The 13339-nt window shown below is 44.8% G+C and overlaps 1 protein-coding gene across 2 annotated transcripts in view; it reads right to left on the bottom strand.

Annotated features, from left to right (window-relative positions):
• The window catches only part of ADGRB1 (adhesion G protein-coupled receptor B1), a 735432-nt gene that overhangs the window by 120588 nt on the left and 601505 nt on the right, over positions 1–13339 (bottom strand). For both annotated transcript variants that reach the window (XM_040352071.1, XM_040352072.1), the window contains exons 19-21: positions 12058–12161; positions 9516–9618; positions 2592–2742 (exon numbers count right to left, since the gene is read on the bottom strand). In XM_040352071.1, the coding sequence (XP_040208005.1) occupies positions 2592–2742; positions 9516–9618; positions 12058–12161 (358 nt within the window). The remainder of the gene's footprint in view (positions 1–2591; positions 2743–9515; positions 9619–12057; positions 12162–13339) is intronic.

Here is a 13339-nt window from a genome sequence, read left to right as displayed (position 1 = left end):
AACTAATTTCTGTCCATTTCTTAATTTTCCTAAATTGGAAAGAACAAAACGCGTTCCCGGGGTCACGAAGACTCGCAGTTTTTACCGATCCCCCCTCCGGCCAACGCAATTAAGGAAAACAAAGAAATTAAATGCAATCATTTGGAATCGCCCTGAAAAAAAAAAAGATACTTTTTAGCAATAACGCTAAAATACAATATCCCGCAAATGGCGTCCCCAGGGAGGGGAGCGGGGGGGGGTTGATGGGACTTTTATTTCAGGGAGTCGGGATATCTCAAATGCAATTAGCACCTTGTCGCTAAAGGGTGGCGTGACGCCATGGCGGCCGTCAGAGAGCCGGAATGAGGTTCTGTGAGATGTGAAGTGACAATAGAGAACTTGTCTAGGTGAGAGAATAATTTCTACAATGTAGCGGAATTATCCAATGAGAAGAGAAGTTCCTTCATCCCGCAATTATCACCCTCTGGAATCTTATTTGTGACGGGGGGGAGGGGACAAAAGGCGTCCGAACGATGGAAATGCGTGATAATCGATGACACCGGGAGATCTTTCATGTACATTTTCATGAATTATAAAATAAATAACACTGAAAATTGAAGAGTGAACACAACTGTGAGGAGCAGGACGGATCTTGTATAAATCCGCCACATGCTGGGACCCTTCCTATATCATGTCATTGTTATGGGGGGCTTCATGTAAAGATCTCCATAGACCAGGTAGAGTCAGTGATATCAGAGTGTCATTGTTCTGGGACCCCCAAGTGTCAGGGTGTCATTGCTCTGGGACCCCCAAGTGTCAGGGTGTCATTGTTCTGGACCCCCAAGTGTCGGGGTGTCATTGTTCTGGGACCCCCAATTGTCAGGGTGTCATTGTTCTGGACCCCCAAGTGTCAGGGTGTCATTGTTCTGGGACCCCCAAGTGTCAGTGTGTCATTGTTCTGGACCCCCAAGTGTCAGGGTGTCATTGTTCTGGACCCCCAAGTGTCAGGGTGTCTTTGTTCTGGGACCCCCAAGTGTCAGTGTGTCATTGTTTTGGGGCCCCCAAGTGTCAGGGTGTCATTGTTCTGGACCCCCAAGTGTCAGGGTGTCATTGTTCTGGACCCCCAAGTGTCAGTGTGTCATTGTTTTGGGGCCCCCAAGTGTCAGGGTGTCATTGTTCTGGACCCCCAAGTGTCAGGGTGTCATTGTTCTGGGACCCCCAAGTGTCAGGGTGTCTTTGTTCTGGGACCCCCAAGTGTCAGGGTGTCATTGTTCTGGGATCCCCAAGTGTCAGGGTGTCTTTCTTCTGGGATCCCCAAGTGTCAGTGTGTCATTGTTCTGGACCCCCAAGTGTCAGGGTGTCATTGTTCTGGGCCCCCAAGTGTCAGTGTGTCATTGTTCTGGGACCCCCAAGTGTCAGGGTGTCGTTGTTCTGGGACCCCCAAATGTCAGTGTGTCATTGTTCTGAACACCCAAGTGTCAGTGTGTCATTGTTCTGGACCCCCAAGTGTCAGGGTGTCATTGTTCTGGACCCCCAAGTGTCAGGGTGTCATTGTTCTGGGACCCCCAAGTGTCAGTGTGTCATTGTTCTGGACCCCCAAGTGTCAGTGTGTCATTGTTCTGGACCCCCAAGTGTCAGGGTGTCATTGTTCTGGACCCCTAGGTGTCAGGGTGTCTTTGTTCTGGGAACCCCCAAGTGTCAGGGTGTCATTGTTCTGGGAACCCCCAAGTGTCAGGGTGTCATTGTTCTGGGACCGCCAGGTGTCAGGGTGTCATTGTTTTGGGGCCCCCAAGTGTCATGGTGTCATTGTTCTGGGACCCCCAAGTGTCAGGGTGTCATTGTTCTGGGACCCCCAGGTGTCAGGGTGTCTTTGTTCTGGGACCCCCAAGTGTCAGGGTGTCATTGTTCTGGGACCCCCAAGTGTCAGGGTGTCATTGTTCTGGGACCCCCAAGTGTCAGTGTGTCATTGTTCTGGACCCCCAAGTGTCAGTGTGTCATTGTTCTGGGGCCCCCAAGTGTCAGGGTGTCATTGTTCTGAACACCCAAGTGTCAGTGTGTCATTGTTCTGGACCCCCAAGTGTCAGGGTGTCATTGTTCTGGACCCCCAAGTGTCAGTGTGTCATTGTTCTGGACCCCCAAGTGTCAGTGTGTCATTGTTCTGAACACCCAAGTGTCAGGGTGTCATTGTTCTGGACCCCCAAGTGTCGGGGTGTCATTGTTCTGGGACCCCCAGGTGTCAGGGTGTCATTGTTCTGGGACCCCCAAGTGTCAGGGTGTCATTGTTCTGGGACCCCCAAGTGTCAGGGTGTCATTGTTCTGGGACCCCCAGGTGTCAGTGTGTCATTGTTCTGGGACCCCCAAGTGTCAGGGTGTCATTGTTCTGGACCCCCAAGTGTCAGGGTGTCATTGTTCTGGGACCCCCAGGTGTCAGGGTGTCATTGTTCTGGGACCCCCAAGTGTCAGGGTGTCATTGTTCTGGACCCCTAGGTGTCAGGGTGTCTTTGTTCTGGCCGGTGTCTCTATGATAATAATAATAATTTCTTTGTTTCGATGTAAAAAAACACAAATGACACAACAGAGGACAACACAGAAATAGGGAACAATCATCTCACCCCATCCAAGGCAGAGGAAGCGTTTGCGGATGATCCTGTTTCGTAGACGCCCCGTCACCGCCATGTAGGACTGCCAAGCTTCCGTCAGCACCCAGCAGAATGAAGACAGGAAGAAGAAGTGAAGGAAGGCGGCCACCAGGGTACAGATCACCTGCGGAACACAGGAGGTGTGTCAGTCTACAAGCTCATCGATCGCCATATTTCTCTGATTGGTCGGGTCACCCAATGGTGGCCGATCCTCAGGCTGTTCCTCACCCATCTTGTTTGATCATTTCTGCAACATTAGGGGCGTTCCCACTACTTGTGTTTCAATTCACGAAAAATATAAAATAAATTAAAGACCAGTTCTTGGGGGGTGACAAGGTTCTCCATCACTGTCCTAAACATCCAGAATCCTTTAATATTGGTGTTTGCTCATAACAAAAAAAGAAAAAAAAAATTGGCCCGGATTCAGGTAGATTTGCCCCTTATTTGCGGAGGCGCAGGGCAGCGTTTTTGCCCTGCGCCCCCGCAAATTTACTGCGCTACCCGCGATTCACGGAGCAGTAGCTCCGTAAAATTGCGTGTGCGCTGTGTAAACTTGCCCTGCGTAAGGGCGCCTAATGTAAATGATCCCGTAGGGGGCGGGAAGCATTTAAATTAGGCGCGCTCCCGCGCCGAGCGCATGCTCCGTCGGGAAACTTTCCCGACGTGCATTGCGGCAAATGACGTCGCAAGGACGTCATTTGCTTCAAAGTGAACGTGAATGGCGTCCAGTGCCATTCACGAATCACTTCCGCAAATTACGTAAAATTCGAACGTCGCGACGCGGGAACGACGGGTATACTTTAGCATTGGCTGCCCCTGCTATTAGCAGGAGCAGCCTTACGCTAAACACGCCGTACGGAAACGACGTAAATTGCGTACGCAGGGCTCGCGCAACGTTGTGAATCGGTGTTAATATGCAATTTGCATACTATACACTGAGCACAATGGGAGCGCCCCCTAGCAGTCATCTGTAGAATGCAGCCTAAGATATGCGTGGCATAAGAGCCTTATGCCACGCAGATTTTAGGCTGCAGTCGGCGTTACGATGTTCCTGAATCAGGAGCATTCGTAACGCCGGGGCAAGTAAGCAATTGCGCTGTGTAACCTATGGTTACACAGGCGCAATTGCTTCTTGAATCTGGGCCATTGAAATTAAACACCCAGCACGTTTCGGCCGTTAAAGACCCCCCCTCCTTTTTTCAGGACTAGAACACAAAAAAAAATGGTCATACAGTAGAAACACAAAACCTCCCATTAATCCAATCATATTACAATGTATCCAATACACATGGAAAGAAAACTCAGAAATATTTATAAAACACAAATCAGGACGGATTATATTAATAAAATACATTATATATAATTAAAATACATAAAGAACACAAAACCTCATTAAAAATGGAAAAGACGGTTTTAAATTTAGAGACTCAATTAAATCGATTGTTAAATTATATAAAATGTTCATTAAAAACGTAATTAACAAGGTGGAAGTCTCTCCTGTGAGATGGAAACTATGGAATAAAATAAAACGATGTAATATACACTAATGAGATTATAAATAATAACTGATAACAAAACGGAACAATCTATACAGAAGAAGAACCCCCGAAAAATCCGACGTCACCACGCAGCAAACCTCCTAGTAACAGACATTTCTCAGCGAATAAAGATACTTCATGTATCTCTACTTGTTCTCTGTTCTTCTATATGACAAGGGACCTTTCCCTTCCCCCTCTATACAAAACAAGACAAAAATGTTTCCCCAGAGATACAATTCAAGCGATGATCGTATTCTATAAGCCACACGTCACTACAAAACCCTGTGTGTGGAATTCGAAAACAGCCCCATCCAGGCCACACCCAACACGTTTCGCCACACCCACATTGACAGGGCAAAACGTACTTGTATCTCTCTATCTCCCGTCTGATCAATGTTTATAAACAATGTTACTTTGTATCTCTCTATCTCCTGTCTGATCAATGTTTATAAACAATGTTACTTTGTATCTCTCTATCTCCCGTCTGATCAATGTTTATAAACAATGTTACTTTGTATCTCTCTATCTCCCGTCTGATCAGTGTTTATAAACAATGTTACTTTGTATTTCTCTCTATCTCCTATCTGATCAATGTTTATAAACAATCTTACTTTATATCTCTCTATCTCCCATCTGATCAATGTTTATAAACAATGTTACTTTGTATCTCTCTATCTCCCGTCTGATCAGTGTTTATAAACAATGTTACTTTGTATTTCTCTCTATCTCCCATCTGATCAATGTTTATAAACAATGTTACTTTGTATCTCTCTATCTCCCGTCTGATCAGTGTTTATAAACAATGTTACTTTGTATTTCTCTCTATCTCCCATCTGATCAATGTTTATAAACAATGTTACTTTATATCTCTCCATCTCCCATCTGATCAATGTATATAAACACTGTTACTTTGTATCTCTCTATCTCCCGCCTGATCAATGTTTATAAACAATGTTACTTTGTATCTCTATCTCCTGTCTGATCAATGTTTATAAACAATGTTACTTTGTATCTCTCTATCTTCCATCTGATAAATGTTTATAAACAATGTTACTTTGTATCTCTCTATCTCCCGCCTGATCAATGTTTATAAACAATGTTACTTTGTATCTCTATCTCCTGTCTGATCAATGTTTATAAACAATGTTACTTTGTATCTCTCTATCTTCCATCTGATAAATGTTTATAAACAATGTTACTTTGTATCTCTCTATCTCCCGTCTGATCGATGTTTATAAACAATGTTACTTTGTATCTCTCTATCTCCTGTCTGATCAATGTTTATAAACAATGTTACTTTGTATCTCTCTATCTCCTGTCTGATCAATGTTTATAAACAATGTTACTTTGTATCTCTCTATCTCCCCTCTGATCAATGTTTATAAACAATGTTACTTTGTATCTCTCTATCTCCCGTCTGATCAATGTTTATAAACAATGTTACTTTGTATCTCTCTATCTCCCGTCTGATCAATGTTTATAAACACTGTTACTTTGTATCTCTCTATCTCCCGTCTGATCAATGTATATAAACAATGTTACTTTGTATATCTCTATCTCCCGTCTGATCAATGTTTATAAACAATGTTACTTTGTATCTCTCTATCTCCCGTCTGATCAATGTATATAAACAATGTTACTTTGTATCTCTCCATCTCCCGTCTGATCAATGTATATAAACAATGTTACTTTGTATATCTCTATCTCCCGTCTGATCAATGTTTATAAACAATGTTACTTTGTATCTCTCTATCTCCCGTCTGATCAATGTTTATAAACAATGTTACTTTGTATCTCTCCATCTCCCGTCTGATCAATGTATATAAACAATGTTACTTTGTATCTCTCTATCTCCTGTCTGATCGATGTTTATAAACAATGTTACTTTGTATATCTCTATCTCCCGTCTGATCAATGTTTATAAACAATGTTACTTTGTATCTCTCTATCTCCCATCTGATAAATGTTTATAAACAATGTTACTTTGTATCTCTCTATCTCCCGTCTGATCGATGTTTATAAACAATGTTACTTTGTATCTCTCTATCTCCCGTCTGATCAATGTTTATAAACAATGTTACTTTGTATCTCTCTATCTCCCGTCTGATCAATGTTTATAAACAATGTTACTTTGTATCTCTCTATCTCCTGTCTGATCAATGTTTATAAACAATGTTACTTTGTATCTCTCTCTCTCCCTCAAAGGGGGGCGTGTTCACTATATTTATAGATGACCACATCAGCCAATCACAGGTCATTCTCGCCTTCACCAGACAACAAGTAAAACGCGCTGAGCTCTGGGAATTATCCCGTGGAGATAGTCGTTAGCGTTTGCATTCATTACGGAGCGCTGACGGGCTGACTAATTAGGAGCATTCGCCATAAACGCAATCCGCGGTGAATTGGCGTGATGGACGGAGGACGTCAGAACGCGCGAGCGGAGCGCACATGTGGTGGGGGAAAGATAAGGGAGGAGGAGGGGCGCCGCAGAGAAAGAATGTCTGACACGGCGCCCTCCGATGGGCAGCTGGGAATTTTGGGTCGGCGCTCGCGGGCAGGAAGGGCTTGACATACAATCGCAACACAAACCGCGCCGTTCTAAGCGCAGGACCGCCGGCTACTGATCCGTGCAAACCGCAGTGTCTTCACCGGATCAGCACTCTTGTCGGATAAGATCGGAGAACGCGATGAATTGGAAAAGCGATTACAAAGGTGGACTTGTGAGCAACGCAAAACATCAAAGAAATCATCAAAACTCAACGTTTTATTCAACGTATAAAAATAAAAGAAAAATCATAAAAAAGTGTCAATATGAATAAATTCTTTACAATTTTATCCTCTAACCACATGACCCCCAATTACCTCCTTCTCTAGACACAGTCTTCAATAGGATCGGGGAATAGAGCTGGGGTCTCTACGCGTTTCGCGGGATGCTGGTACTTCAATGGTAGAGGTGTATAGCGGGGAGACGGATTACCGCACCATGCCCAGCCACCAAATAACACCCCATATACAGACATTGGGGTACATAAACAAGGGGCCAAGTGGGGGGGAGGGTAACACTATGAGTGACTCTCTCAGTGAGGTCTAAGGAGATGGGGTGGAATAGGAACTGAGGGTGAGGCCCAAGGTAGATAAGATTAAATAATCTTACAGCAACCAATTGTAACTAATTCCCTTTCTCCAATGATGCAACAACCAATCACAACTTACTCCTCCTACTCTAAAGATGCAACAACCGGTCACAACCTAATCTCTTCATCCGATGATGCAGCAACCAATTGCAGCTCACTCCCTTCCTCCGATGATGCAGCAACAACCAATCACAACCTACCTAATCCATTCCTTCAAAGATGCAGCAACCAATCACAGCTCACTCCCTTTCTCCACTCATGCAACAACCAATCACAACCTTATCTCTTATTCTAATGATGCAGCAACCAATCAAAACATAATCCCATCCTCCGATGATGCAGCAACCAATTGCAGCTCACTCCCTTCCTCCAATGATGCATAAACCAATCTAAACCTAATCCCTTCCTCCAATGATGCAGCAACCAATCACAGCCTAATCTCTTCTTCTAATGATGCAGCAACCAATCGCAGTTCACCACCTTCCTCCAATGATGCAGCAACAACCAATCTCAACCTAATCCCTTCCTCCAATGATGCAGCAACCAATCACAGCCTAATCTCTTCTTATAATGATGCAGCAACAACCAATCACAACCTAATCCTTTCCTCCAATGATGCAGCAACCAATCACAACCTAATCCCTTCCTTCAAAGATGCAGCAACCAATCACAGCTCACTCCCTTCCTCCAATGATGCAGCAACCAATCACAGCTCACTTCTTACCAACAATGACACAACAATCATTCACGACTTAATCCCTTCCTCCGATGATGCAACAACTGATTGCAACTCACTCCCTTCCACCAAAGATGCAACAACCAATCACAGCTCACTCCCTTCCTCTAAAGATGCAACAACCAATCACAGCTCACTCCCTTCCTCTAAAGATGCAACAACCAATCACAGCTCACTCCCTTCCTCTAAAGATGCAACAACCAATCACAGTTCACTTCCTCTAAAGATGCAACAACCAATCACAACTCACTCCCTTTCTCCACTCATGCAACAACCAATCACAACCTCATCTCTTATTCTAATGAGGCAGCAACCAATCAAAACCTAATCCCATCCTCCGATGATGCAGCAACCAATTGCAGCTCACTCCCTTCCTCCAATGATGCAGCAACCAATCACAGCCTAATCTCTTCTTCTAATGATGCAGCAACCAATCGCAGCTCACCACCTTCCTCCAATGATGCAGCAACCAATCACAGCCTAATCTCTTCTTATAATGATGCAACAACCAATCACAACCTAATCCCTTCCTCCAATGATGCAGCAACCAATCACAGCTCACCACCTTCCTCCAATGATGCAGCAACCAATCACAGCCTAATCTCTTCTTATAATGATGCAACAACCAATCACAACCTAATCCTTTCCTCCAATGATGCAGCAACCAATCGCAGCTCACCCCTTACCAACAATGACACAACAATCATTCACAACTTAATCCCTTCCTCCAATGATGCAACAACCGATTGCAACTCACTCCCTTCCTCCAAAGATGCAGCAATCAATCACAGCTCACTCCCTTCCTCTAAAGATGCAACAACCAATCACAGTTCACTTCCTCTAAAGATGCAACAACCAATCACAGCTCACTCCCTTCCTCTAAAGATGCAACAACCAATCACAGTTCACTTCCTCTAAAGATGCAACAACCAATCACAGCTCACTCCCTTCCTCCGATGATGCAACAATCAATCACAACTTAATATCTTCCTCCTTTGATGCAACAACCAATCACAGCTCCCTCCCTTCCTCCGATGATGCATCAACTAATCACTCTCCCTACTTCAATGACGCAACAAGCAATCACAGTGCATTCTCTCTGGTGATGCAGCAACCAAGGTGGTGAATTCCACCCTTCCACCAAGTCGTAGCCAATCACAACCTAATCGCTTCCAACAATGACACAACAACCAATCACATCTCCCTCCCTCCTGAGCTTTACATTAGGGAAGCCCATTTATTTAGACACACAATGTTGTGGCCCCTGCAGTGCAGGACCGTTGGCAGCAGCTATACTGAAGCATTAGAGTGGCGTTCTATATAAACGCATCTCACAGTGTGCGGCAGTAACGCATGCTCCGATGTGTGAAGGAGGCCCTTAGAGGGAACTTTATCCTGCATTAGCAAGGCTCAAGTTTTCCCGAAACGCGACCCGTCCAAGATACACGTCATCTCCCGAAAAACCGCCCTCCCCACCCATAGATCGTACCTTGTTCCTGGTCTGCGTTTGCCCAACAAGTATTAAGGCGTTGGAGGAAATGATGGACAAGCAGAAGTTGATCAAAATGACGGAGCGTTCCGACCGGATGTACCTGAAATACACAGACGGGAAAACGTTTATTGTCAGCTTTGTTTATTAGAGACATTAATATAGTTAAGTCTATATATATTATAGACTTATAGCTAGATTCAGGTAGCCGGGCGCATCTTTGAGGCGGCGTAGCGTATCGTATTTACGCTACGCCGCCTTAAATCAGAGAGGCGAGTGCTGTATTCACAAAGCACTTGCCTCCTAAGTTACGGCGGCGTAGCGTAAATGGGGCCGGCGTAAGCGCGCCTAATTCAAATGAGGGGGGAGTGTTTTATGATAATGGATGGTGACCCGATGTGATTGACTAAAGGTTATAAGAAAGTCAACTGCTCGTCATAAGGAGGTCAACTGAAGATCAGAAGGAGGTCAACTAAAGGTTATAAGGAAGTCAATTGCTATACAGAAGGAGGTCAACTGAAGGTCAGAAGGAGGTTTACTGAAGGTTATAAGAAAGTCAACTGCTAGTCATAAGGAGGTCAATTGAAGATTAGGGGAGCTGCGGTGGCTCAACGCGATTGGCACTGCGCTGACAAGCCATTCACCTCTGCAGCTAGGGGTTCGGATCCCAGTCTCGGCTACATGTGAATTGAGTTTGGTGGTCTCAGCTAGATATGTGCATTCCCGTTTGTACGAATGTTATTTTCGTACGAAAATGTTCATTTTCGTACACGCAGAATAATGTGTACATACGTAAAAATTAAAGCACCAAAATACGAAAACGACGGGATTACGAATGAGTCGCATAACGAACAACCGCAAATACGAACGAACGATCCGACGAAAATACGACAAAACGAAAACGGCAAAAGAACGAATATGACATCTATAACAAAAGACTTGCATTCTTTATTTAGTTTGAATCCTTGTTCTGTTCGTATTTTGATTTTCAGTCGTATGTTCATATGACATCTTATAACAAAAGATTTGTATTCTGAATTCCTCTTTTCTGTTTGTAATTTGGTTTCAAAATACAGAATGCAAATCTTTTGTTATAAGATGTAGTACAGTAAAGCCAAATAAACTTTTCTGTGGATTTTCGTCTGAAGGGAGATCAGTTGGCCAGACTTTTGAACCTGGAACCCAAAAATGGTTTTCTGATGGAGTTTAAAAACGAACGAACGTTCGGTAAAACGATCGTTTTTATGTTTGTTGTTAAAAAAGTCTGACCAAGTTTATGGGGCTTAACAATAGTTAATATGGATGAGCCGCGAGTTGAAAGTGCAGCGAATCCCGCAATATATTTACAAAAGTACAAAATTACAAAAATTCACGAAAATTATTGTCTAACAAGTAATGAACATGAATTAAACAGAATAACGAACCATCCCGCATGTACGAAAATAAAACGGTAACCAAAATACGAAACGATCGGAATACGAAAAAATCGCGTCGTACGAAAAACGAACAGGAAAACGGGCGACTTACGAAAAACGAACAGGAACGAACCTACGGAACGATACGAAACAGAACAAAAAAAAACGAAAAAAAATTCTGTGCACATGTCTAGTCTCAGCCCGGCTCCCGGTGGGTGTGCTAAGCGAGGTAAGCCTGCGCTTCTCCCACAAAAACCACCACACTTACACGCACTCGAAATTGGGTTAACATGCACGCACTTTGACCACGCGGTCTCTAAAAAGAGAGGCGAAGGACTAACGGGGCGGGGTATATCCTCTCACTCCCTTATAGGGAGTCCCTCTGCCCTGTTGGGCTTCAAAGCGGAGGACCCCCTCACACACCCGCCATTGCCACCCGGTGCATGGAGAAAGGTGGCAGATTGCCTCTGGGGGAGGCCTGCCTACTCCCAACTCCTGCAGTCCGGCTCCTCTCTCGAGTTCACGCACAAAATACACTTTAAAAAAATTAAGATTAGAAGGTCAACTGAAGGTTATAAGGAAGTCAACTGCTAGTCATAAGGAGGTCAACTGAAGGTCAGAAGGAGGTTAAATGTTAGTGAGAAGGAGGTCAACTGAAGGTCAGAAGTTGGCCAACTGTAATGCCCTGTACACACGATCCGATTTCCCATCGGAAAAAACCCTGTTTTTTCCAACAAAATTTCGCTCAAGTTCTCTGAGCTTTCGACTGTCAAGAACGCGGTGACTTACACCACCACGACAAAAATTAAGTTCAATGCTTCCGAGCATGTGTCGAATTGTTTTCGAGCATGCGTCTGAATTTTTGCGTGTCGAAACTGCTACAGACGATCGGATTTTCCGATAGGATTTTTTTTCCGTCGGAAAAATTGAGAACCAGCTCTCAATCTTTTGTTAGCAGGAATTCCGACAGGAAAAGTCAGATGAAGCCTACACACGGTCGGAATTTCATGTTCAACATCTCACATCGGACTTTGGAAAATCCGATCGTGTGTACGGGGCTTAAGGGTTTCTCCATAGTAAAGGCTGAGCAAGTCAAACAACACCCAGGATAAGACCCTGGAACTCACCTCCATACCGACACATAGATGATGATGAGAAGCAGAAGGGTGAGCGAGGAGACACCACAACCAACAATCAGAGTGACTGACGGGACGAGGACCTTCTCCATATTCTGGAAGAGAAAGAAGACCCTTAGAGGACAACTTCCATAGAAAGTACAAAATATAAAACTGTCACACAAGCTATAAAAAAAACTGCCATGTCATAAAAAACTCAATTGTATGTAGGAACAGTCCACACATTCCAGGGGGGTTCCTCAGAATCCTCACCACCTTCTCCTAGAGTTAGCTCAGATGTTGGCCAGACATTGGGGTGGGATTATGGGAAATCCATAAATATCGTACATCAAGGTTACTATCCCCGATACTGAGTTCTGCGCACCTAGGAGGACGCTGTGGGTAGGGAGTTTCCAATTATTGGAATGTTTGCAGAGCACTGAACTGAAGACCCGAGAAAAGGAATTGGGCTTGAAGATCGGACTTGGAGACTGCTACAGATCGCCACCATGTTACCGGAGACTGCTACAGATCGCCGCCATGTTACCAGAGACTGCTACAGATCGCCGCCATGTTACCAGAGACTGCTACAGATTGTCGCTATGTTACCAGAGACTGCTACAGATCGCCGGCATGTTACCAGAGACTGCTACAGATCGCCGACATGTTACCAGAGACTGCTACAGATCGCTGCCATGTTACCGGAGACTGCAGCAGATTGTCGCCATTCTACCAGAGACTGCTACAGATTGCCGCCATGTTACCAGAGACTGCTACAGATCGCCGCCATGTTACCAGAGACTGCTACAGATTGCTGCCATGTTACCGGAGACTGCAGCAGATTGTCGCCATTCTACCAGAGACTGCTACAGATTGCCGCCATGTTACCAGAGACTGCTACAGATCCCCGCCATGTTACCAGAGATTGCTACAGATCGCCACCATGTTACCAGAGACTGCTACAGATCGCCGCCATGTTACCGGAGACCAGTGGCGGTTCGTCCATAGAGGGCGCTGGAGCACCGCCCCCTCTGGCTCTCACCGCCACTGAGTGAAATAACATAGATTCATGCATTGCACGAATTTATGTTATTTTCGCCGCTGCCGCTTTTATTCAGATGGTCGGCGCTCAATGTCCGGCCATCTGAATAACGCCAGCTGGTTGGCTGTAGGGAAATGTCTATCAAAGCCAGCGGCTCTGATAGGCTTTCCCAATACAGCCCTCGGGTCCCGGAAGCTTATTCTCGGAGCGCACAGACTGTACGCCCCTTGAATAAGATGACAGGCGTCTCAG

This window comes from Rana temporaria, chromosome 5 (genome assembly GCF_905171775.1).
Source record: "Rana temporaria chromosome 5, aRanTem1.1, whole genome shotgun sequence".
Classification (NCBI taxonomy): Eukaryota; Metazoa; Chordata; class Amphibia; order Anura; family Ranidae; genus Rana; species Rana temporaria.
The sequence above is the reverse complement of the archived record's forward strand: the minus strand, read 5'-3'. Positions and strand labels throughout refer to the sequence as shown.